The sequence below is a fragment of the Heteronotia binoei genome, chromosome 6 (genome assembly GCF_032191835.1).
Source record: "Heteronotia binoei isolate CCM8104 ecotype False Entrance Well chromosome 6, APGP_CSIRO_Hbin_v1, whole genome shotgun sequence".
NCBI lineage: Eukaryota > Metazoa > Chordata > Lepidosauria > Squamata > Gekkonidae > Heteronotia > Heteronotia binoei.
In genome coordinates this window covers 138,451,438-138,475,952 of record NC_083228.1, presented here as the reverse complement: position 1 = coordinate 138,475,952, position 24,515 = coordinate 138,451,438, and the positions used below count along the sequence as shown (strand labels likewise).

General features: G+C 49.5%; 2 protein-coding genes across 2 annotated transcripts in view; one reads left to right on the top strand and one right to left on the bottom strand.

The window, feature by feature from the left end:
- Positions 1 to 24,515, top strand: part of LOC132574464 (cytochrome P450 2J2-like) — a 585,507-nt gene that overhangs the window by 50,345 nt on the left and 510,647 nt on the right. The gene's annotated exons all lie outside the window — the stretch shown is intronic.
- Positions 1 to 24,515, bottom strand: part of CAPN10 (calpain 10) — a 51,707-nt gene that overhangs the window by 13,950 nt on the left and 13,242 nt on the right. The window contains 10 exon segments of the mRNA XM_060242776.1: positions 3,623 to 3,906; positions 6,479 to 6,631; positions 6,634 to 6,644; positions 10,674 to 10,815; positions 14,785 to 14,878; positions 14,880 to 14,963; positions 14,965 to 14,994; positions 14,996 to 15,008; positions 21,666 to 21,862; positions 23,845 to 23,976. Coding sequence (XP_060098759.1) covers positions 3,623 to 3,906; positions 6,479 to 6,631; positions 6,634 to 6,644; positions 10,674 to 10,815; positions 14,785 to 14,878; positions 14,880 to 14,963; positions 14,965 to 14,994; positions 14,996 to 15,008; positions 21,666 to 21,862; positions 23,845 to 23,976 — 1,140 coding nt within the window.

Sequence of the window (24,515 nt, the reverse complement as noted above, 5' to 3'; positions counted from 1 at the left end):
TCCGCATACTTAACCACTACACCAAATTGGCTCTCCTGTTACCTCACATCCAGTGATATTAGATGCTCAGCACCAAAGAACCATAAAGGTGAATATTCTGATGCGCGTGTGAAGTTTTCAGGATTGAAAACTTCACACTATTATTTTTGAGAATTCTTGGAGAACAGGGGAGGTGCCGGAAGATTGGAGGTGGGTGAATGTTGTCCCCATCTTCAAGAAGGGGAAAAAAGACAATCCGGGTAACTACCGACCCGTCAGCTTGACGTCTATGCCTGGAAAAGTTTTAGAACAAATCATCAAACAGTCGGTCCTGGAACATTTAGAAAGAATGGATGTGATTACGAAGAGCCAGCATGGGTTTCTCAAGAACAAGTCATGTCAGACTAACCTGATCTCTTTTTTTTGAGTAAGTGACTACCTTGCTGGATCAGGGGAATGCTGTAGACATCATTTATCTTGATTTCAGTAAGGCTTTTGATAAGGTTCCACACACTATCCTTGCTGACAAGTAGGTAAAATGTGTTTTGGATTCTGTTACCGTTAGGTGGATCTGTAACTGGTTGACAGATTGCACCCAAAGAGTAAATCTTGTGAATTTAGGGGGAGGTATTGTGAGTTTCCTGGAGGTCCTTTCCAATTCTATGATTCTGTGATTATCCAACCTATGGCTTACTTTATATTATTTTAAGTAACCACACATCATATAAAAAGCAACACCTAAATTTTTATCGTTTTTTATTTCTGGATGTGCGTGTTTGCAGCATTTTATATATTGACCACTGAGGAAGACCCCCGGGGGCCAAAACAAGCATGAGTCTTGTGATCATTGGAAGTCCAGCAAATGCGTGTGTGAAATTGTATTTTGTTTGCAAATTTTACGCAGTCTCATATTTTATTTATTTCTCAAATTTATATCCCCCGCCCCCCCGCCAAAGCAGGCTCAGGGCGGCTAACAACATTTAGCTAAAGCAATAAACAGTAAGCAACAATTTGAAATTTTTAACAATACTTAGTACCGATGAAATAATTTTAAAACAATTTTGGTGCTAGCGTTGATTCCATTAAATTCAGCAATGTTGGGCATATTCAGACATAACATTTTAAAATTCATTTTGGTGTACGCTCGACAATATATATTATACGCTATAGTAGGCGGAAAGTCAAAAAAGAGCCCCGTGGCGCAGAGTGGTAAAGCTGCAGTACTGCAGTCCAAGCTCTCTGCTCACAACCTGAGTTCGATCCCCGGTGGAAGCTGGGTTCAGGTCACCAACTCAAGGTTGACTCAGCCTTCCCTCCTTCCGAGGTCGGTCAAATGAGTACCCAGCTTGCTGGGGGGAAAGTATAGATGACTGGGGAAGGCAATGGCAAACCACTCCGTAAAAAGTCTACCGTGAAAACGTCGTGATGCGATTTCACCCCAGAGTCGGAAACGACTGGTGCTTCCACAGGGGGACTACCTTTACCTTTTTACGGGAAAAGTCATCCATGTCGGAAATTGTAACGGGAATACTGATCAGGTTGGCAAAAAGAAAAAAAAGGGGGAGTCGTAGAATCATAAAATCAGAGTTGGAAGTGTCATCTAGTCCAACCTCCTGCACAATGCAGGAAATTCACCAATACCTCCCCCTAAACTCACAGGATCCTCATTGCTGTCGAGATCTTTCAGGGCTTCTGACAACACCTGCACTGGTTAGTTTTTTGCAGGGATTGCAAAGCAGAATTGTTCAGGGTGGCCTTTGGAAACTGACCAATTGTTGGGAATTGTTTTTGGTTGGTTTGACAATGGTATGGAACAGAGTTACATGTCTAAATATCATAAGAACATAAGAGAAGCCACGTTGGATCAGGCCAATCGCCCCTCCAGTCCAACACTCTGTGTCACATAAGAACATAAGAGAAGCCCTGTTGGATCAGGCCAATGGCCCCTCCAGTCCAACACTCTGTGTCACATAAGAACATAAGAGAAGCCATGTTGGATCAGGCCAGTGGCCCCTCCAGTCCAACACTCTGTGTCACATAAGAACATAAGAGAAGCCATGTTGGATCAGGCCAATGGCCCATCCAGTCCAACACTCTGTGTCACATAAGAACAGAAGGGAAGCCATGTTGGATCAGGCCAATGGCCCCTCCAGTCCAACACTCTGTGTTACATAAGAACAGAAGAGAAGCCATGTTGGATCAGGTCAATGGCCCCTCCAGTCCAACACTCTGTGTCACATAAGAACGTAAGAGAAGCCATGTTGGATCAGGCCAATGGCCCATCCAGTCCAACACTCTGTGTCACACAGTGGCCTCCCCAAAAAAATTATATATATATACACACACACACATATTGTGGCTAATAGCCACTGATGGACCTCTGCTCCATATTTTTATCTAACCCCCTCTTGAAGGTGGCTATGCTTGTGGCCGCCACCACCTCCTGTGGCAGTGAATTCCACATGTTAATCACCCTTTGGGTGAAGAAGTACTTCCTTTTATCCGTTTTAACCTGACTGCTCAGCAATTTCATCAAATGCCCACGAGTTCTTGTATTGTGAGAAAGGGAGAAAAGGACTTCTTTCTCTACTCTCTCCATCCCATGCATTATCTTGTAAACCTCTATCATGTCACCCCGCAGTCGACGTTTCTCCAATTTAAAGAGCCCCAAGCGTTTCAACCTTTCTTCATAGGGAAAGTGTTCCAGCCCTTTAATCATTCTAGTTGCCCTTTTCTGGACTTTTCTGGAAAGTCCTTTTCTGGACTTTCTCCAATGCTATAATATCCTTTTTGAGGTGCGGCGACCAGAATATATTCTGATTCTGCTTGTTTTTAACTTACCTACTATAATGTTCATAGAATCCTAGAGTTGGAAGGGACCTCCAGGGTTATCTAGTCCAGCCCCCTGCACAATGCAGGAAACTCTGGGGTGACGTTGCTTTCACAACATTTTCACGGCAGACTTTTTATGGGGTAGTTTGCCTTTGCCTTCCCCCTAAATTCTCAGGATCTTCATTGCTACCAGAGGGCCATCTAGCCTCTGTTGAAAAACCTCCAAGGAAGGAGAGCCTACCACCTCCCCAGGAGGAAGCCTGTTCCACTGAGGAACCGCTCTAATGGTCAGGAAGTTCTTCCTAATGTTGAGCTGGAAATTCTTTGGATTTAATTTCAAACCATGTTGTTTAAGTGTCGTAAGTTATATATATTCTGATTTTGCTTGTTTTTAACTTACCTACTATAATGTTCATAGAATCCTAGAATTGGAAGGGCCCCCCGGGTCATCTATTCCAGCCCCCTGCACAATGCAGGCAACCCACAAACACCTCCCCCTAAATTCACAGGATCTTCATTGCTGTCAGATGGCCATCTAGCCTCTGTTTAAAAACCTCCACGGAAGGAGAGCCCACCACCTCCCAAGGAAGCCTGTTCCACTGAGGAACTGCTCTAATGGTCAGGAAGTTCTTCCTAATGTTGAGCTGGAAACTCTTTTGATTTAATTTCAACCCATGTTGTTTAAGTGTCGTAAGTCATCGCAAGGGCCTTTGGTTTGGGTGAGTGGTGACTCAAAAAAATAAAAAATCGAATAAATAAATTAAAAAATAATAATAAAATGTAGCCGAAGAGAAGGAAGCCCCCCACTCACCTTCCAGATATGTAGTCCCACGGCATGATAATTCTTCCCTCGGATCCCGTCAGCCAAAGATGGATCTGCTTCCACCAAGCGGGGCCAGTTTCGGATCCTGCCCGCCCAATCGGTGCTGTACTTCCGATGCTTCTGCAGGAGGGCGATGCAAACCTCGCTCGGCTCGCACACCCTCAGCCAGAACTTGGGGTTCGTAGGGAAGGTACTGTTGTTACGGCAACCGCCGGCAGAGTGCCCCCTCACCCACGAGCCGTACAGCTTCTGTGTGTGGCTTAGAACTCTGTCTGTTGAGAGAGACCGAGAAAGTCCATCCGTGACATCACTTCCTGTTGTGAGGTAGAGCCTACCTCTCAACAGGAAGTGATGTTACAAACTGTACGAGTTTGCCGTGGGAACATACTGTAGAAACATAGAGCTGGAAGGGATCTGCTCCAACCCCCTGCACAATGCAGGAAGTTCAGCGCTATCTGGTTTGGTGTAGTGGTTAAGTGTGCGGACTCTTATCTGGTTGGATTCCCCCCTCCTCCACTTGCACCTGCTAGAATGGCCTTGGGTCAGCCATTAGCTCTGGCAGAGGTTGTCCTTGAAAGGGCAGCTGCTGTGAGAGCTCTCTCCAGCCCCACCCACCTCACATGGTGTCTGTTGTGGGGGAGGAAGGTAAAGGAGATGGTGAGCCCCTCTGAGACTCTTCAAAGTGGAGGGCGGGATATAAATCCAGTATCTTCATCTACTTCACAGGGTGTCTGTTGTGGGGGGAAAAGGGAAAGGAGATTGTGAGCCGCTCTGAGACTCTTTGGAGTGGAGGGTGGGATATAAATCCAATATCTTCATCTACCTCACAGGGTGTCTGTTGTGGGGGAGGAAGGGAAAGGAGATTGTGAGCCGCTCTGAGACTCTTTGGAGTGGAGGGTGGGATATAAATCCAATATCTTCATCTACCTCACAGGGTGTCTGTTGTGGGGGAGGAAGGGAAAGGAGATTGTGAGCTGCTCTGAGACTCTTTCGAGTGGAGGGTGGGATATAAATCCAGTATCTTCATCTACTTCACAGGGTGTCTGTTGTGGGGGAGGAAGGGAAAGGAGATTGTGAGCCGCTCTGAGACTCTTTGGAGTGGAGGGCGGGATATAAATCCAATATCTTCATCTACCTCACAGGGTGTCTGTTGTGGGGGAGGAAGGGAAAGGAGATTGTGAGCCGCTCTGAGACTCTTCGGAGTGGAGGGCGGGATATAAATCCAATATCTTCTTCTTCTTCATCTTCTATCTCTCCCCACTCCACTCCCCCAGTGACCCCTCCTCTACACCCAGAGGAAGTAAAAAAAACCCTAGGATCCTTTAGCCAATCTGGCTTGGACGAAATTCCTTCCTGATCACAAAGTGACAACTGGCATTGCCCTGAGCATGTAAGAAAGGGTCATGATGAGAGTCATAGCTCAGTGATCTCCCACCTTTTTGAGGCTGTGAGAACCTTTGGAATTCACACACAGTGTGGTGGCCACAGCCACAAAATGGCAGTCAAAGGAGGTGGAGCCAAAAGAAGGCCAGGGAGCGAGGTCACAAGTAATTCTAATCATATATTACAGATTTTTTTTTTTTGTCATTTAGTTTTGTTTCTTTAGAAGCAGCCCCGTGGCACAGAGTGGTAAAGCAGCAGTACTGCAGTACTGTGGTCTGAACTCTCTGCTCACGACCTGAGTTCGATTCCGGCCCAAGGTCGACTCAGCCTTCCATCCTTCCGAGGTGGGTAAAATGAGTACCCAGCTTGCTGGGGGGAAAGCGTAGATGACTGGGGAAGGCAATGGCAAACCGTACAAAAGTCTGCCGTGAAAATGTGAAAGCAACGTCATCCCAGAGTCGGAAACGACTGGTGCCTGCACGGGGGCCCTTTCCTTTGTTTCTTTGGAGGCTGGTCATCACGGAACCTTAGGGTCTTCTACGGTCACCCAGGGCCGGCTCTGCCACTGGGCAAACTACACAGCCGCCTAGGGCACTGGCCTTCTGGGACGCCCCCCGCGTGACTTAGTGAAGGAGGCCTCCCTTCCAAAGACTTGCCAGAGTTGGCCCCGCTCAACTTCCGAGATGTGACAAGATCAAGCTTGCAGCTGGGCTATCCAGGTCCGGTAGGGTTGCCAAGTCCAATTCAAGAAATATCTGAGGACTTTGGGGGTGGAGCCAGGAGACTTTGGGGGTGGAGCCAAGATCAAGGCTGTGACAAGCATAGTTGAACTCTAAAGGGAGTTCTGGCCATCACATTTAAAGGGACGGCACACCTTTTCAATTCCTTCCTTCCATAGGAAATAATGAAGGATAGGGGCACCTTCTTTTGGGGCTCATAGAATTGGACCCCCTGGTCCAATATTTTTGAAACTTGGGGGGCATTTTGGGGAGAGGCACTAGATGCTATACTGAAAATTTGGTGCCTCTACTCCAAAAAACACCCCCCCCCAGAGCCCCAGATACCCGTGGAGCAATTCTCCATGATTTTCTATGGGAATAAATCTCCATAGGGAATAACAGAGTTCCCAGCAGACATTTCCCTCCCCTCCCCCCGCTTTCTGACGACCCTGAAGCGGGGGGAGGGCCTCCAAACCGGGGGATCCCCGCCCCCACCTGGGGATTGGCAAACCTAAGGTCAGGGAGAAAGGTCAAGTTTTGTGCTTTTCATTTTTCTCACAATTCAGCTCTTTTTGAAAACTGGCTATCATTGCGGGGGGCGCCAGATGTTAGCCTGGCCTAGGGTGCCAGACAGTCTCGGGCTGGCCCTGCCGTCACCACCATAATGCCACCCTGGGCTTCTGGGAGGAAGGGCAGAACAAAAACCGAACACTTCTACTGCGAAAAAGGGTCCCGTACAGACCTGTATAAAGACTCTGGAGTTGTCCTTCTTCAGTGATGGGATACCCGGTTATGATCTCATCGAATTCAGCAAAGAACTCCTCCTCTTCCACCCAGAATTCTCCTTCCTGGATTTGGGACAAGAGTTCCGCAGCCACTACCGGATCCAACTGCTCCAGCCGGGACCGCTGGAGACAAAAGCGAAACGGGAAAGGGACCAAAGAACAAATGTTAGCGTTGTTGGCCAAACACAGACTGCTTCAGTTCAACGGGCTCAGATGGGAGCATCACCGCGGAAGAGACTGCGCTGATAGTCTCTTGACCGCACGAACACACAAGAGCCCTGAAGAAAGGAGGACGTTTCCCTTTGCTTTTAGATCCCGTGTGAACCCGGCGGAGCGGAGACCTGCAATTAACAGACACGCTGCCTCTTGCGAGACTGACCGAGAGGGATTGTAATACCAGGAAGAAGAGATATGAATAGGTAACAAAAGATATAAAATGCAACACCAGGGATATAAATTTTACAAAGCGCACAGACAAACACAGTTAAAGGTTTTAAAAAGAAAATATGCTTAAAAGATTTAGCACGCTTGCGATAGTTTGGTGATGTCACAGTTTTTGATAACTCACACCTCTTGCTCTGAACGATTGCATCGAAATCTGCAGGCCATGTCTGTGCTGTAGCAATCGTGAGCATGCTGTTCAGGCGTCATGAAGGTGTGTGTCTGTAAGCTGCAAACCTACTTTTGAATCGCTCTTTGAAACAATCCTCACCACCTCTGGCTTTGGTGCCCGAGATGGCTCAGGCTAGTTTGATCTCATTGGATCTTGGAAGCTAAGTAGGGAAGGAAGAGAGGGAGGGGGGAGGGAAGGAGAGAGGGAGGGGGGAGGAAGGAGGGAGGGATGAAGGAAGGAAGAAGAATTGCAGATCTATACCCCAACCCTTCTCTTTGAATCAGAGACTCAGAACAGCTTACAAACTCCTATGTCTTCTCCCCCCACAACAGACACCCTGTGAGGTGGGTGGGGCTGAGAGGGCTCTCCCAGAAGCTGCTCTTTCAAGGACAACTCTGCAAGAGCTATGGCTGATTCAAGGCCATTCTGGCAGCTGCAAGTGGAGGAGTGGGGAATCAAACCCAGTTCTCCCAGATTAGAGTCCGCACACTTAACCACTACAACAAACTGGCAATGCAAGGAAGGAAGGAAGGAAGATGGAGAAGGCAAAGGGAGGGAGAGGTGACAAGAAAGCCAAGGGACTCTCTGTATGATGATGATATTGGATTTATATCCCGCCCCCCACTCCGAAGAGTCTCAGAGCGGCTCACAATCTCCTCTACCTTCCTCCCCCACAACAGACACCCTGTGACGTAGATGAAGATATTGGATTTATATCCCGCCCTCCACTCCGAAGAGTCTCAGAGCGGCTCACAGTCTCCTTTCCCTTCCTCCCCCACAACAGACACCCTGTGAGGTAGATGAAGATATTGGATTTATATCCCGCCCTCCACTCTGAAGAGTCTCAGAGTGGTTCACAATCTCCTTTCCCTTCCTCCCCCACAACAGACACCCTGTGAGGTAGATGAAGATATTGGATTTATATCCTGCCCTCCACTCCGAAGAGTTTCAGAGCAGCTCACAATCTCCTTTCCCTTCCTCCCCACAACAGACACCCTGTGAGGTAGATGAAGATATTGGATTTATATCCTGCCCTCCACTCTGAAGAGTCTCAGAGTGGTTCACAATCTCCTTTACCTTCCTCCCCCACAACAGACACCCTGTGAGGTAGATGAAGATATTGGATTTCTATCCTGCCCTCCACTCCAAAGAGTCTCAGAGCGGCTCACAATCTCCTTTATCTTCCTCCCCCACAACAGACACCCTGTGAGGTAGATGAAGATATTGGATTTATATCCCGCCCTCCACTCCAAAGAATCTCAGAGTGACTCACAATCTCCTTTCCCTTCCTCCCCCACAACAGACACCCTGTGAGGTAGATGAAGATATTGGATTTATATCCCGCCCTCCACTCCGAAGAGTCTCAGAGCGGCTCACAATCTCCTTTCCTTCCTCCCCCACAACAGACACCCTGTGAGGTGAGCGGGGCCGAGAGGGCTCTCACAGCAGCTGCCCTTTCAAGGACAACCTCTGCCAGAGCTATGGCAGACCCAAGGCCATGCTAGCAGGTGCAAGTGGAGGAGTGGGGAATCAAAGGCAGTTCTCCCATATAAGAGTCCACACACTTCACCACTGCACCCAACTGGCTCTTCAAAGACACACAGCCTCTTCTGGGACTGAAAGAGAGGAATCGCTCATTGAAACAATCTTCACCTCCCCTGGCTAGTTTGATCTCATTGGATCTTGGAAGCTAAGCAGGGTCAGCCTGGGTTAGTACTGGGGTGGCTGACCTCCACGGAAGTCCAGTGTTGCTTCGCAAAGGCAAGTCATGGCAAAGCATCTCTGCTCGTCTCCGCCCTGACCTGGATGCCCCAGGCGAGCCTGCTCTCGTCAGATCTCGGGAGCTAAGCTGGGTCCGTCTTGGCTACTATTTGGAAGGGCCACCTCCAAGGAATACCAGGGCTGTGACACAGAGGCAGGCAATATTACAGCTGCGAGGGAGGGGAGGGGCAGGGAGGGAGGGAAAGAAGACTGCCGATTTATACCCCACCCTTCTCTCTGAATCAGAGACTCAGAGCTGCTTATAATCTCCTTTCCCTTCCTCCCCCACAACAGACACCCTGTGAGGTAGATGAAGATATTGGATTTATATCCCGCCCTCCACTCCGAAGAGTCTCAGAGCGGCTCACAATCTCCTTTACCTTCCTCCCCCCACAACAGACACCCTGTGAGGTAAATGAAGATATTAGATTTATATCCCGCCCTCCACTCCGAAGAGTCTCAGAGCGGCTCACAATCTCCTTTCCCTTCCTCCCCCACAACAGACACCCCTGTGAGGTAGATGAAGATATTGGATTATATCCCGCCCCCCACTCCGAAGAGTCTCAGAGCGGCTCACCATCTCCTTTCCCTTCCTCCCCCCACAACAGACACCCTGTGAGGTAGATGAAGATATTGGATTTATATCCCGCCCTCCACTCCAAAGAGTTTCAGAGTGGCTCACAATCTCCTTTCCCTTCCTCCCCCACAACAGACACCCTGTGAGGTGGGTGGGGCTGGAGAGGGCTCTCACAACAGCTGCCCTTTCAAGGACAACCTCTGCCAGAGCTATGGCTGACCCAAGGCCATTCCAGCAGCTGCAAGTGGAGGAGTGGGGAATCAAACCCGGTTCTCCCAGATAAGAGTCCGCGCACTTAACCACTACACCAAACTGGCTCTGCAAGGAAGGAAGGAAGGGAAGCGAGGAAGGGAAGAAAGGGAGGGAGGGAGGGAGGGAGGGAGGGAGGGAGGGAGGGAGGGAGGAAGGAAGGAAGGAAGGAAGGAAGGAAGGAAGGAAGGAAGGAAGGAAGGAAGGAAGGAAGGAAGGAAGGAAGGAAGGAAGGAAGGAAGGAAGGAAGGAAGGAAGGAAGGAAGGAAGGAAGGAAGGAAGGAAGGAAGGAATATGAACATATGAAGCTGCCTTCTACTGAATCAGACCCTTGGTCCATCAAAGTCAGTATTGTCTTCTCAGACTGGCAGCGGCTCTCCAGGGTCTCAAGCTGAGGTTTTTCACGCCTATTTGCCCGGACCCTTTTGAGTTGGAGATGCCGGGGATTTAACTTGGGATCCTTCTGCTTCTCAAGCAGATGCTCTAACCAGTGAGCCACCGTCCCTCCCCTGACAAGAAAGGGAAGGAAAATGGGGGGAGGGGAGAGGGAGGTGAAAAGAAAGCCACTGTCTTTTCACCTCTTTTGGCTGGCTTGGCGAAGCAATTTCAAGAGAGAAATGCCTTCTCCAAGCCAGCCGATAGGGCAGCGGGGGCTTCGAGAGCCGCACAAGATGTGTGAAAGAGCCACGCGTGGCTCCTGAGCCACAGTTTGGCCACCCCTGCTTCAAACCAACCCGGCTACCCACCTGAATTCAGGATTATGTTTATTCAAAGGCCCGAGAGAAAGGACTCAGAGCATCCCTAATGCGTTCCACCAAGGGGCTGGCTCCTGGCAGTAATGCCCGCCGCTCAGCGTCGTGTGGCTGCCCCTGGCACCGCCGGATGGGGACACTCCTCTACACCAGCATGTCCACCCCCTTCCGAAGCTGCCCATCAGACGGGGGCCACTCACCCCTCCCTCCAGGGCCCCTTCCAGCAGCGTCTCCCCCAGGGGTTCCGGATCCGCAGCAAGATAATGTCCTTCCTGGAGACTTTGGAGAGATCCTGCATGTCGACGACGATGAAGGCGTGGAACTCGCCCAGTTCGCTCGTGCCTGCCGGGAGGGGAGAAAAGAGAAGCTCTGTTCGAAACGCAGCTGACGTTCAGCTCCCCAAATTAGGGGAAACGGCTCCCCCACCTTTGGGATGGCTTTGAAAAATAGAATCGTCGAGTCCGAAGGGACCTCCAGGGTCATCTAGTCCAACCCCCTCCCTGCACAATGCGGGAAACTCACAATTACCTCCCCCCACCCCCAGACTCCCAGTGGTCCTGCTCCATGTCCAGAAGATGGCAGAAAAATCTCTAGGATCCTTAGCCAACCAGCCGAGAGAAAAACTGCTGCCTGACGCCAAAGCAGCGATCGCCAGTTCTCTGGGCAAAAATACTTAACATTGTGCATAATTACCACACAAACAGTTAATATTTCTCTGGAACTGAGAGCCAGTTTGATGTAGTGGTTAAGCATGCGGACTCTTATCTGGGAGAACGGGAGAACCGGGTTTGATTCCCCACTCCTTCAACTGGCAGGCTGCTGGAATGGCCTTGGGTCAGCCACAGCTCTGGCAGGAGTTGTCCTTGAAAGGGCAGCTGCTGTGAGAGCCCTCTCAGCCCCCACACACTTCACAGAGTGTCTGTTGGTGGGGGAGGAAGGTAAAGGAGATTGTGAGCGCTCTGAGACTCTTCGGAGTGGAGGGTGGGATATAAATCCAATATCTTCATCTACCTCACAGGGTGTCTGTTGTGGGGGAGGGAAGGGAAAGGAAGATTGTGAGCCGCTCTGAGACTCTTCAGAGTGGAGGGCGGGATATAAATCCAATATCATTATCTACCTCACAGGGTGTCTGTTGTGGGGAAGGAAGGGAAAGGGAGATTGTGAGCCGCTCTGAGACTCTTCAGAGTGGAGGGTGAGATATAAATCCAATATCTTCATCTACCTCACAGGGGTGTCTGGTGTGGGGGGAGGAAGGGGAAAGGAGATTGTGAGCCGCTCTGAGACTCTTCAGAGTGGGAGGGCGGGATATAAATCCAATATCTTCATCTACCTCACAGGGTGTCTGTTGTGGGGGGAGGAAGGTAAAGGAGATTGTGAGCCGCTCTGGAGACTTTTCAGAGTGGAGGGCGGGATATAAATCCAATAGAGCCAGTTTGATGTAGTGGGTTAAGTGTGTGGACTCTTATCTGGAAGAACCGGGTTTGATTCCCCACTCCCTCCACCTGCAGCTGCTGGAATGGCCTTGGGTCCAGCCACAGCTCTGGCAGGAGTTGTCCTTGAAAGGGCAGCTGCTGTGAGAGCCCTCTCCAGCCCCACCCACCTCACAGGGTGTCTGTTTGTGGGGAGGAAGGTAAAGGGAGATTGTGAGCCACTCTGAGAGTCCAGAGTGAATGGCAGGGTATAAATCCAATAGAGAGAGCCAGTTTGATGTAGTGGTTAAGTGTGTGGACTCTCATCTGGAAGAACCGGGTTTGATTCCCCACTCCTCCACTTGCAGCTGCCTGGAATGGCCTTGGGTCAGCCATAGCTCCAGCAGAGGTTGTCCCTTGAAAAGGGCAGCTGCTGTGAGAGCCCTCTTAGCCCCACCCACCTCACAAAGTGTCTATTGTGTGGGGGGGGAAGTGAAGGAGATTGTGACCGCTCTGAAATTCAGAGTGGGAGGGGCGAGATACAAATCCAATATCATTATCATCAATAACAACTTTCACGGCATCAGGAATCCAAAATCATACACGGTTCGTAAGGTAAGTTCAGCTGGAGAATCCAATGCAATTCACTAAGTACGTTTTCTATAGTCCTTAGCAACAAAAATTTATTTTATATAGCCCTTGGCAGTTACAAAAACAGAACACAAACAACAAAGTTCCCCATTAACAAGTTCCCCAGAAAGGCCAACCTCAAGAACTTACAGCATTTGATATTTCTCTTACTTCTTAGCTGCAAGGGCAAACAAAGAGACTCTATAAAGAAGGACTGCAGATTCTATACCCCGCCCTTCTTTCTGAATCAGAGACCCAGAGTGGCTTACAATCTCCCTATATCTTCTCCCCCCACAACAGACACCCTGTGAGGGTGGATGGGGCTGAGAGGGCTCTCCCAGCAGCTGCCCTTTCAAAGGACAACCTCTGGCCAGAGCTATGGCTGACCCAGGCCTTTCCCAGCAGGTGCAAGGGGAGGAGTTGGGGAATCAAACCCCGGGTTCTCCCAGATAAGCGTCCGCACACTTAACCTCTACACCACCAAACTGGACAAATGAACATCATTGTCAGATAACAGAAATATTAATCTTTTCAGCTTCTAAACGTGCTTTTAAGAAGGTGAGTACTCCAGAGAGAAATTTAATTCCGGGGGTGTCGTAGAGTGGACAGGATAGAATATAACGGGGGAGGCTCTCTTATCATAGGCGAACCACAAATGCAAAAACATTGTTCTGTTGGGACATGGGAATATTGACCGCTTAACGGAGTTGTTTGCACGGTCTGAAGCGGAGAGCTGGGAAGGATGTTCTGATGTTAAAACTGGAGATATCAACCCGGTATGGGAATCTCAGACGATCATATTTGATTATTAGTCTGAACCAGGGGGCTAGGGGAAGTCTGGTGCAAAAGATGCCCAGATCTGCCTTGGATCAGAGACAGGGGCCGGCCTTCCCATAGGCTGCAGGGAGTCTGCTGGTTGCCTTTTATCGTAGTTCCATTGAGAGCATTTTATCTTATTGCCTCTGCGCGTGGTTTGGGAGCTGCACGGAAGCAGAGAGAAGGGTGCTCCAGAGAGTGACGAGAAGAGCACAAAAGATTTGTGGATGTTCTCTTCCCCTCATTGGTGGATCTGTATAATATGGCATGTAAAAGGAAGATACAAATGATCCTAAGGGGACCATACACATCTGGGCCATTTGCTTTTTGAGATCTTACCGTCAGGTAGACGATATAGAGTGTTGAAGGCTAGCACAAACAGATTTAAGGACAGTTTCTATCCAAGTGCTGTGGTTAGGTAAATGCAGGGTTATGAAGGGATTATCTGTTTTAGATGTATTTAATGGTTTAAATGGTTTTAATGGTTTTATGAATGTTTAATGGTTTTATGAATGTTTATTTAATGGTTTAAATGGTTTTAATGGTTTTATGAATGTTTATCCGTTTTAGATGTATTTAAATGGTTTAAATGGTTTAATGGTTTTAGATGTATTTAAATGGTTTTATGAATATGTGTGTTTGATGTGTTGGTATGTTTGTGGAAGAGCACCTCATTTCGTTGCTCTCTTTTTGTTGAGAACAATGACAATAAATTCATCTATCTATCCTATCTACCTACCTATCTACCTATCTACCTATCTACCTATCTATCTATCTATCTATCTATCTATCTATCTATCTATCTATCTATCTATCTATCTATCTATCTATCTACCTACCTACCTACCTACCTACCTACCTCTACCTACCTACCTACCTACTCTACCTACCTACCTACCTACCTACCTACCTACCTATCTATCCTATCTCTATCTATCTATCTATCTATCTATCTATCTATCTATCTATCTATCTATCTACCTACCTACCTACCTACCCTACCTACCTACCTACCCTTACCTATCTATCTATCTATCTATCTATCTATCTATCTATCTATCTTATCTATCTATCTATCTATCTATCTATCTATCTATATCTATCTAATCTATCTATTCTAATCTATCTATCTATCTATCTATCTATCTATCTATCTATCTATCATCTATCTATCATCTATCTATCTATCATCTATCTATCTATCTATCTATCTATCTATCTATCTATCTATCTTCTATCTATCTATCTATCTATCATCTATCTATCTATCTATCATCTATCTATCTATCTATCTATCATCTAATCTATCTATCTATCTATCTATCTATCTATCTATCTATCTATCTATCTATCTATCTATCTATCTATCTATCTATCTATCTATCTATCTATCTATCTACCAAACCCTGTTGGGACACTTGGAGCAAATCGGCTTTGCGGAATCTTTCCCCTTAACCTTGCCGGGAGCTTGAAGACGGGAGCAGCTCATGGACACACTTTTCTTTCAGGTTCATCAGCCTCCGAAAGACGGCTTTCTCCAAGACTTTGCCCCGCCCGCTCCCTTTCTGTACTCCGCCCCGGGTCTTTGAGGGCCCACCGCTCCGCCAGGCCTCCGGTCAGATCCACCAGAGCGTCGGGCAACCTGGCCAGCCCACAGTTGCTCGTATGGACCCGTGAACCCTAGAAATTGAGAGACGGACACTTCAGGAACCTCCAGAATGACTTCACGTTCCCTTCCCCAAATGGAAGAAGAAAAGCACTCTCTGATTGGGACTGACATGTTGAAGGGAAAGTTAACAACCACTTGCGGGTACAGCAAAGAATGGGGAAAAAATAACTAATTTGAAGCTACAGCCAGAGCAAAAGCACTTTCCAGAAGTAATAGAAATGTATAAATGTTAGAAGAGCCCTGCTGGATCTGAGCAGTGGTCCATCTAGTCCAGCATCCTGTCTCACACAGGGACCAACCAGGGGCCTTCATAAGAGCATCAGAAGAGCCCTGCTGGATCAGACCAGTGGTCCATTTAGTCCAGCATCCTGCCTCACACAGTGGCCAATCAGTTCCTCTGGAGGGCCAACAACAGGGCACAGAGGCCAAGGCCTTCATAAGAGCATCAGAAGAGCCCAGCTGGATCAGACCATTGGTCCATCTAGTCCAGCATCCTGTCTCACACGGGCCAACCAGCTCCTCTGGAGGGCCAACAACAGGGCACAGAAGCCAAGGCCTTCATAAGAGCATCAGAAGAGCCCTACTGGATCAGACCACTGGTCCATCTAGTCCAGCATCCTGTCTCACACGGGCCAACCAGCTCCTCTGGAGGGCCAACAACAGGGCACAGAGGCCAAGGCCTTCATAAGAGCATCAGAAGATCCCTGCTGGATCAGACCACTGGTCCATCTAGTCCAGCATCCTGTCTCACATGGGCCAACCAGTTCCTCTGGAGGGCCAACAACAGGGCACAGAGGCCAAGGCCTTCATAAGAGCATCAGAAGAGCCCAGCTGGATCAGACCACTGGTCCATCTAGTCCAGCATCCTGTCTCACACGGGCCAACCAGTTCCTCTGGAGGGCCATCAACAGGGCACAGAGGCCAAGGCCTTCATAAGAGCATCAGAAGAGCCCAGCTGGATCAGACCACTGGTCCATCTAGTCCAGCATCCTGTCTTACACGGGCCAACCAGTTCCTCTGGAGGGCCAACAACAGGGCACAGAGGCCAAGGCCTTCATAAAAGCATCAGAAGAGCCCAGCTGGATCAGACCACTGGTCCATCTAGTCCAGCATCCTGTCTCACACGGGCCAACCAGCTCCTCTGGAGGGCCAACAACAGGGCACAGAGGCCAAGGCCTTCATAAGAGCATCAGAAGAGCCCAGCTGGATCAGACCACTGGTCCATCTAGTCCAGCATCCTGTCTCACACGGGCCAACCAGCTCCTCTGGAGGGCCAACAACAGGGCACAGAGGCCAAGGCCTTCATAAGAGCATCAGAAGAGCCCAGCTGGATCAGACCACTGGTCCATCTAGTCCAGCATCCTGTCTCACACGGGCCAACCAGCTCCTCTGGAGGGCCAACAACAGGGCACAGAGGCCAAGGCCTTCATAAGAGCATCAGAAGAGCCCTGCTGGATCAGACCACTGGTCCATCTAGTCCAGCATCCTGTCTCACACGGGCCAACCAGCTCCTCTGGAGGGCCAAACACAGGGCACAGAGGCCGAGGCCTTCATAAGAGCATCAGAAGAGCCCTGCTGGATCAGACCACTGGTCCATCTAGCCCAGCATCCTGTCTCATACAGGGCCAACCAGTTCCTCTGGAGGGCCAACAACAGGGCACAGAGGCCAAGGCCTTCATAAGAGCATCAGAAGAGCCCATCTGGATCAGACCACTGGTCCATCTAGTCCAGCATCCTGTCTCACACGGGCCAACCAGTTCCTCTGGAGGGCCAACAACAGGGCACAGAGGCCAAGGCCTTCATAAGAGCATCAGAAGAGCCCAGCTGGATCAGACCACTGGTCCATCTAGTCCAGCATCCTGTCTCACACGGGCCAACCAGCTCCTCTGGAGGGCCAACAACAGGGCACAGAGGCCAAGGCCTTCATAAGAGCATCAGAAGAGCCCTGCTGGATCAGACCACTGGTCCATCTAGCCCAGCATCCTGTCTCATACAGGGGCCAACCAGTTCCTCTGGAGGGTCAACAACAGGGCACAGAGGCCAAGGCCTTCATAAGAGCATCAGAAGAGCCCAGCTGGATCAGACCACTGGTCCATCTAGTCCAGCATCCTGTCTCACACGGGCCAACCAGTTCCTCTGGAGGGCCAACAACAGGGCACAGAGCCCAAGGCCTTCATAAGAGCATCAGAAGAGCCCAGCTGGATCAGACCACTGGTACATCTAGTCCAGCATCCTGTCTCACACGGGCCAACCAGTTCCTCTGGAGGGCCAACAACAGGGCACAGAGGCCAAGGCCTTCATAAGAGCATCAGAAGAGCCCTGCTGGATCAGACCACTGGTCCATCTAGTCCAGCATCCTGTCTCACACGGGCCAACCAGCTCCTCTGGAGGGCCAACAACAGGGCACAGAGGCCAAGGCCTTCATAAGAGCATCAGAAGAGCCCTGCTGGATCAGACCACTGGTCCATCTAGTCCAGCATCCTGTCTCACACGGGCCAACCAGCTCCTCTGGAGGGCCAACAACAGGGCACAGAGGCCGAGGCCTTCATAAGAGCATCAGAAGAGCCCTGCTAGATCAGACCACTGGTCCATCTAGCCCAGCATCCTGTCTCATACAGGGGCCAACCAGTTCCTCTGGAGGGCCAACAACAGGGCACAGAGGCCAAGGCCTTCATAAGAGCATCAGAAGAGCCCAGCTGGATCAGACCACTGGTCCATCTAGTCCAGCATCCTGTCTCACACGGGCCAACCAGCTCCTCTGGAGGGCCAACAACAGGGCACAGAGGCCAAGGCCTTCATAAGAGCATCAGAAGAGCCCAGCTGGATCAGACCAGTGGTCCATCTAGTCCAGCATCCTGTCTCACACGGGCCAACCAGCTCCTCTGGAGGGCCAACAACAGGGCACAGAGGCCAAGGCCTTCATAAGAGCATCAGAAGAGCCCTGCTGGATCAGACCACTGGTCCATCTAGCCCAGCATCCTGTCTCATACAGGGGCCAACCAGTTCCTCTGGAGGGCCAACAACAGGGCACAGAGGCCAAGGCCTTCATAAGAGCATCAGAAGAGCCCAGCTGGATCAGACCACTGGTCCATCTAGTCCAGCATCATGTCTCACACGGGCCAACCAGTTCCTCTGGAGGGCCAACAACAGGGCACAGAGGCCAAGGCCTTCATAAGAGCATCAGAAGAGCCCTGCTGGATCAGACCACTGGTCCATCTAGCCCAGCATCCTGTCTCATACAGGGGCCAACCAGTTCCTCTGGAGGGCCAACAACAGGGCAGAGAGGCCAAGGCCTTCAGAAGAGCATCAGAAGAGCCCAGCTGGATCAGACCAGTGGTCCATCTAGTCCAGCCTGTTGTCTCACACAGGCCAACCAGTTCCTCTGGAGGGACAACAACAGGGCACAGAGGCCAAGGCCTTCATAAGAGCATCAGAAGAGCCCTGCTGGATCAGACAACTGGTCCATCCAGTCCAGCATCCGGTCTCATACAGGGGCCAACCAGTTCCACTGGAGGGCCAACAACAGGGCAGAAAGGCTGAGGCCTTCATAAGAACACCAGAAGAGCCCAGCTGGATCAGACCAGTGGTCCATCTAGTCCAGCCTGTTGTCTCACACAGGGGCCAACCAGTTCCTCTGGAGGGCCAACAACAGGGCACAGAGGCCAAGGCCTTCATAAGAACAGCAGAAGAGCCCTGCTAGATCAGACCAGTGGTCCATCTATTTCAGCATCCGGTCTCATACAGGGGCCAACCAGTTCCTCTGGAGGGCCAACAACAGGGCAGAGAGGCCAAGGCCTTCAGAAGAGCATCAGAAGAGCCCAGCTGGATCAGACCAGTGGTCCATCTAGTCCAGCCTGTTGTCTCACACAGGCCAACCAGTTCCTCTGGAGGGACAACAACAGGGCACAGAGGCCAAGGCCTTCATAAGAGCATCAGAAGAGCCCTGCTGGATCAGACAACTGGTCCATCCAGTCCAGCATCCGGTCTCATACAGGGGCCAACCAGTTCCACTGGAGGGCCAACAACAGGGCAGAAAGGCTGAGGCCTTCATAAGAACACCAGAAGAGCCCAGCTGGATCAGACCAGTGGTCCATCTAGTCCAGCCTGTTGTCTCACACAGGGGCCAACCAGTTCCTCTGGAGGGCCAACAACAGGGCACAGAGGCCAAGGCCTTCATAAGAACAGCAGAAGAGCCCTGCTAGATCAGACCAGTGGTCCATCTATTTCAGCATCCGGTCTCATACAGGGGCCAACCAGTTCCTCTGGAGGGCCAACAACAGGGCACAGAGGCCAAGGCCTTCATAAGAACACCAGAAGAGCCCTGCTGGATCAGACCAGTGGTCTATCTAGTCCAGCATCCTGCTCACACAGTGGCCAACCAGTTCCTCTGGAGGGGCAACAACAGGGCACAGAGGCCAAGGCCTTCCCCTGCTGTTGTTTCCTCCTGGCACTGGGATCGAGAGGTTTAGTGCCTCTGAATGTAGAGGTTCCCCACCACTATGGCTAGCAGCCGTTGATGAGACTTCTCCTCCATTCATCTGTCTAATCCCTTTTTAAAGCTGTCTATAGCTGTGCCCATCACTACATCCTCTGGCAGCAAATTCCTGTGTCTTTTGCCAATTCAGGCAGGTGACTTTCTCCCCACACAACACCTGTTCTTATTAGGCGTGGAATTCTAGCAGGAGCTCCTTTGTATATTAGGCCACACACCCCTGATGTAGCCAATCCTTCAAGAGCTTACAAAAAAGAGCCTTGTAAGCTGTTGGATTGGCTACATCAGGGGGAGGGGTATGGCCTAACATGCAAAGGAGCTCCTGCTAGAATTCCACCCCTGGTTCTTACGCTTTCTGCCCTCTGTCTCCCTCACATTCCCCATCCTCCCTAGGGTTGAGTTCCAGATCATGTGGAGCAGGATCCAAATGCCCTCTTAGAATCATAGAGTCGGAAGGCACCTCCAGGGTCATCTAGTCCAACCCCCTGCACAAGCCAGGAAATTCACAAATACCTTCCCCTAAATTCACAGGATCCGCATTGCTAGATCACGAGCCCCGGTGAGGACAACTCACCTATCAGGCATTTGCAAAAGCACCATTCTTAGTGCTCTGGGATATGCCGAGGGGGAACTGACCTCATCGCTAAAAATGTGGAAGGGCTCAGTGGTAGAGTGTCCGCTTTGCATCCAGAAGGTTCCAGGTTCCATCCCCCGTTAAAAGGACCAGGCAGCAGGGGATGGGAAAGACTTCTGCCTGGAACCCTGGAGAGCTGCTGCCCACCTGAGTAGACAGTGCTGACCATGATGGGAGTAGCCAGGGCTTTTGATGTAGAGAAAGCCCAGCAGGAACTCATTTGGGGAGGGGACGGTGGCTCAGTGGTAGAGCATCTGCTTGGGAAGCAGAAGGTCCCAGGTTCAATCCCCGGCATCTCCCTGACATTACCATTGTTTCACACACTTATTTGTAGAAAGAGCCCAGCCGGGAACTCATTTTCATATTAGACTACACACCCCGACATCACCCCACACACCCCGACATCACCCCGACATCACCATTGTTTCACACAACACTTTTTTGTGGGGAAAGCCCAGCAGGAACTCATTTGCGTATTATGCCACACCCCCTGACATCACCATTGTTTTGCTCAACAACAACCTTTATTGGCATTATATCGAACATAACAGGGAACCAATCCATCCATCGAATGGCAATTTGTAAATACATTAAGCGCCTCCTAGATATAAAAAATTTGCAACAGTTTCAATTACCAGTTGGTTCCGAGTTGACAACGAGAAGACAATTTTATATTTGTCGGGCTTTGCTGTTTGCTTAGTCAAACAGGGGCCAATGAATATGGAGCATAGGTTTCGGTTTTGCTCGACACTTTTTTGTGGGAAAGCCCAGCAGGAACTCATTTGCATATTAGGCCACACACCCCTGACATCACCATTGTTTCACACAACACTTTTTGTGGGGAAAGCCCAGAAGGAACTAATTTGCATATTAGGCCACACACCCCTGGCAGCGCCATCGTTTCACACAACACTTTTTGTGGGGAAAGCCCGGCAGGAATTCATTTGCATATTAGGCCATGCCCCCTGACATCACCATTGTTTTGCTCAACACTTTTTGGTGGGAAAAGCTCAGCAGGAACTCATTTACATATTAGGCTACACCCCCTGACATCGCCATTGTATCACGCAACACTTTTTTGTGGAAAGAGCCCAGCAACTCATATGCATCTTAGGCCACACCTCCTGACATCACTAATGTTTCACAGGACACTTTCTTGTAGAATGAGCCCAGCTGGAACACATTTGCATCTTAGGCCACACCCCCTGACATCACCTTTTTTCACACAACACTTTCTTGTAGAATGAGCCCAGCTGGAACACATTTGCATCTTAGGCCACACCCCCTGACATCACTAATGTTTCACACAACACTTTCTTGTAGAATGAGCCCAGCTGGAGCATATTTGCATCTTAGGCCACACCCCCTGATGCCAAGCTAGCCAGAACTGCATTCCTGCTCAAAAAGAGCCCTGGGGGTAGGATTTGTATCCTAAACTACCTCTGCTCCCCAAACTCCGCCCTTCTCAGGCTCCACCCCCAAACGTGCAAGAATTTTTCAGCCTGGAGTTGGTGACCTTAGTAGGCACGCAGTTTCACCTACTTGGCATAGGCCTTTTCCAGCAGGGGGAGCCAAAACACATCTTCCGTCTGGCACTGGGAGAAGCAAAGTTTGCCCCCGAGGCACGGCAGACGATCGTCGATGGTGACTTCCACCCAGTGTCCAAACTGCCAGATCCGACAGGTGAAGCAGCCCCGGTAGTTCTCGTCTCTCCAACTGGGCTGGCCTGGAGGGATCACCTAAGAGGACAGGACAGGTTCCCAGGTTAGAACACTCTCTAGGCACCGGTTCTCAGGTCCGCTCAGCAAAGACAAGCTGGCTTAAAGCATCAACTCTTTACTGGCAAGCAGCTTCAACTGGCCATAAATGCTGCAAAAAGTGAAGCTGCCTTAGCTCCGCTTCACTGAAATACATTGCAGCGCAAAGTTGCAAGGAAAACACGGAACAGATTTTCCATTAAGGTCTCTGGGTACAGAGACCTTAATGGAAAAGCCGTTCCGTGTTTTCCTTGCAGCTTTGCAAGCCCGGAAGCCAGCAAAGACAAGGCAGAAGAAGCTGGGAATGTCCTCAGCAGCTTTGGAGTTTCAAAAGGTGTGGACAGGAGGGGGGGAGAAAATTGCCGCAGGCCCGATTGAAGTCCTGGGCTAGCCAGTTCCAGCAGATGGGCCGGGAGTTTGACAGCCCTGCTTTAGACTGTGCTATAATTCCTCCCTAATCTCCTCCTCTCAGCCAGACATTTTTTTAAAAAAGATTATTACTTATAAAAGACAACTAATTTTGCACTGGAGGCCGCAGTATAATCGGGCCTGCTGCAGGCTACAGAGTCCCAACTATCTAAAGCAGAAGTAGCCAAACTGTGGCTCTTTTACACATCTTGTGTGGCTCTCAAAAAACCCCCCACCCCTTCAGCCAGGTTGGAGAAGGCATTTCTCTCTTTAAATCATTTCTAAGTCAAGCCAGAATGCATTTAAAGCTGCTTTCTTTCCACCTCTTCCTCCCCATCTATTTTCTTTTTCTTTCTTTCTTTCTTTCTTTCTTTCTTTCTTTCTTTCTTTCTTTCTTTCTTTCTTTCTTTCTTTCTTTCTTTCTTTCTTTCTTTCTTTCTTCCTTCCTTTCCTCCTTTCTTTCTTTCTTTCTTTCTTTCTTTCTTTCTTTCTTTCTTTCTTTCTTTCTTTCTTTCTTTCTTTCTTTCTTTCTTTCTTTCTTTCTTTCTTTCTTTCTTTCTTTCTTTCTTTCCCTCCTTCCAAGCCAGTTTGGTGTAGTAGTTAAGTGTGCAAACTCTTGTCTGGGAGAACCAGGTTTGATTCCCCCACTCCTCCACTTGCAGCTGCTGGAATGGTTTTGGATCAGCCATAGCTCTGGCAGGTTTCCCTTGAAAGGGCAACTTCTGTCAGAGCTCTCTCAGCCCCACCTACCTCGCAGGGTGTCTGTTGTGGGGGAGGAAGATTAAGGAGATTGTGAGCTGCTCTGAGACTCTGAGCGGAGGGCAGGATATAAATTCAATATCATAAGAACATAAGAGAAGCCATGTTGGATCAGGCCAATGGCCCATCCAGTCCAACACTCTGTGTCACACAGTGGCCAATATATATGTGTGTGTATGTATATGTATGTATGTATATATATATATATATATATATACACACGCACACACAAACACACACACACATATATATATACACACACTGTGGCTAATAGCCACTGATGGACCTCTGCTCCATATTTTTATCCAATCCCCTCTTGAAGCTGGCTGTGCTTGTAGCCGCCACCATCTCCTGCAGCAGTGAATTCCACATGTTAATCACGCTTTGGATGAAGAAGGACTTCCTTTTATCCGTTCTAACCTGACTGCTCAGCAATTTCATTGAATGCCCACAAGTTCTTGTATTGTGAGAAAGGGAGAAAAGGACTTCTTTCTCTACTTTCTCCATCTCGTGCATAATCTTGTAAAACTCCATCATGTCACCCCAGCAGTCGACGTATCTCCAAGCTAAAGAGCCCCAAGCGTTTTAACCTTCTTCTCCTTCATCTTCTTCTCCTTCCTTCCTTCAAAATCTGACATTCATGCCTTGTGGCCCCCAAACACCTGGCATTTCTTCTATGTGGCTCTGACGTTAATCAAGTTTGGCCACCCCTGGTCTAAAGGAACACAGGGACCCAATCCTGACAAGAAGACTGAGTTTTGCCATGAGAAGAAGCAGGGCCCACTCATTTCCAGTACCTTGGCCAAGAGGTATTTGCTCTTCTGCAGAGCGGCGCAAGCGCACAGGAACCAGCAATCTCCCAGCATCCCTTGCTTGACTTGCCACTCATGATGATTGTCTGAAAATAGCCGAGGATTCGAACAGATCTCCTGATTGGGGTGGGGGAAGAGAGAGGGAGAGAAATTAAGAAGGCAAATACGGGGAGGCGGGGGTACCAACAAGCTGCATTTCGTAGGAACATAAGGGAAGGCATGTTGGATCAGGCCAATGGCCCATCCAGTCCAAAATTCTGTGTCACACAGTGGCCAAAACCCAGGGGCCATCAGAAAGTCCACCAGTGGGGCCAGAACTCCAGAACCTTTGCCCCCCAAGCACCAGGAATACACAACATCACTGCCCCAGACACAGTATTCCATCAATACCATGTGGCTGACAGCCACTGGTGGACTTCTGCTCCATGTTTCTCCAATCCCCTCTTGAATCTGCCCATGCTTGTAGCTATCACTACTTCCTGCGGCAGTGAATTCCATGTGTTAATCACCCTTTGGGTGAAGAAGGACTTCCTTTTATCAGTTCTAAGCCTACCTCTCCTTAATTTCATTGAGTGCCCTTGAGTTCTTCTATTGTGATAAAGGGAGAAAAGTACTTCTTTCTCTACCCCATGCATAATGTTGCAAATGTTTATGAT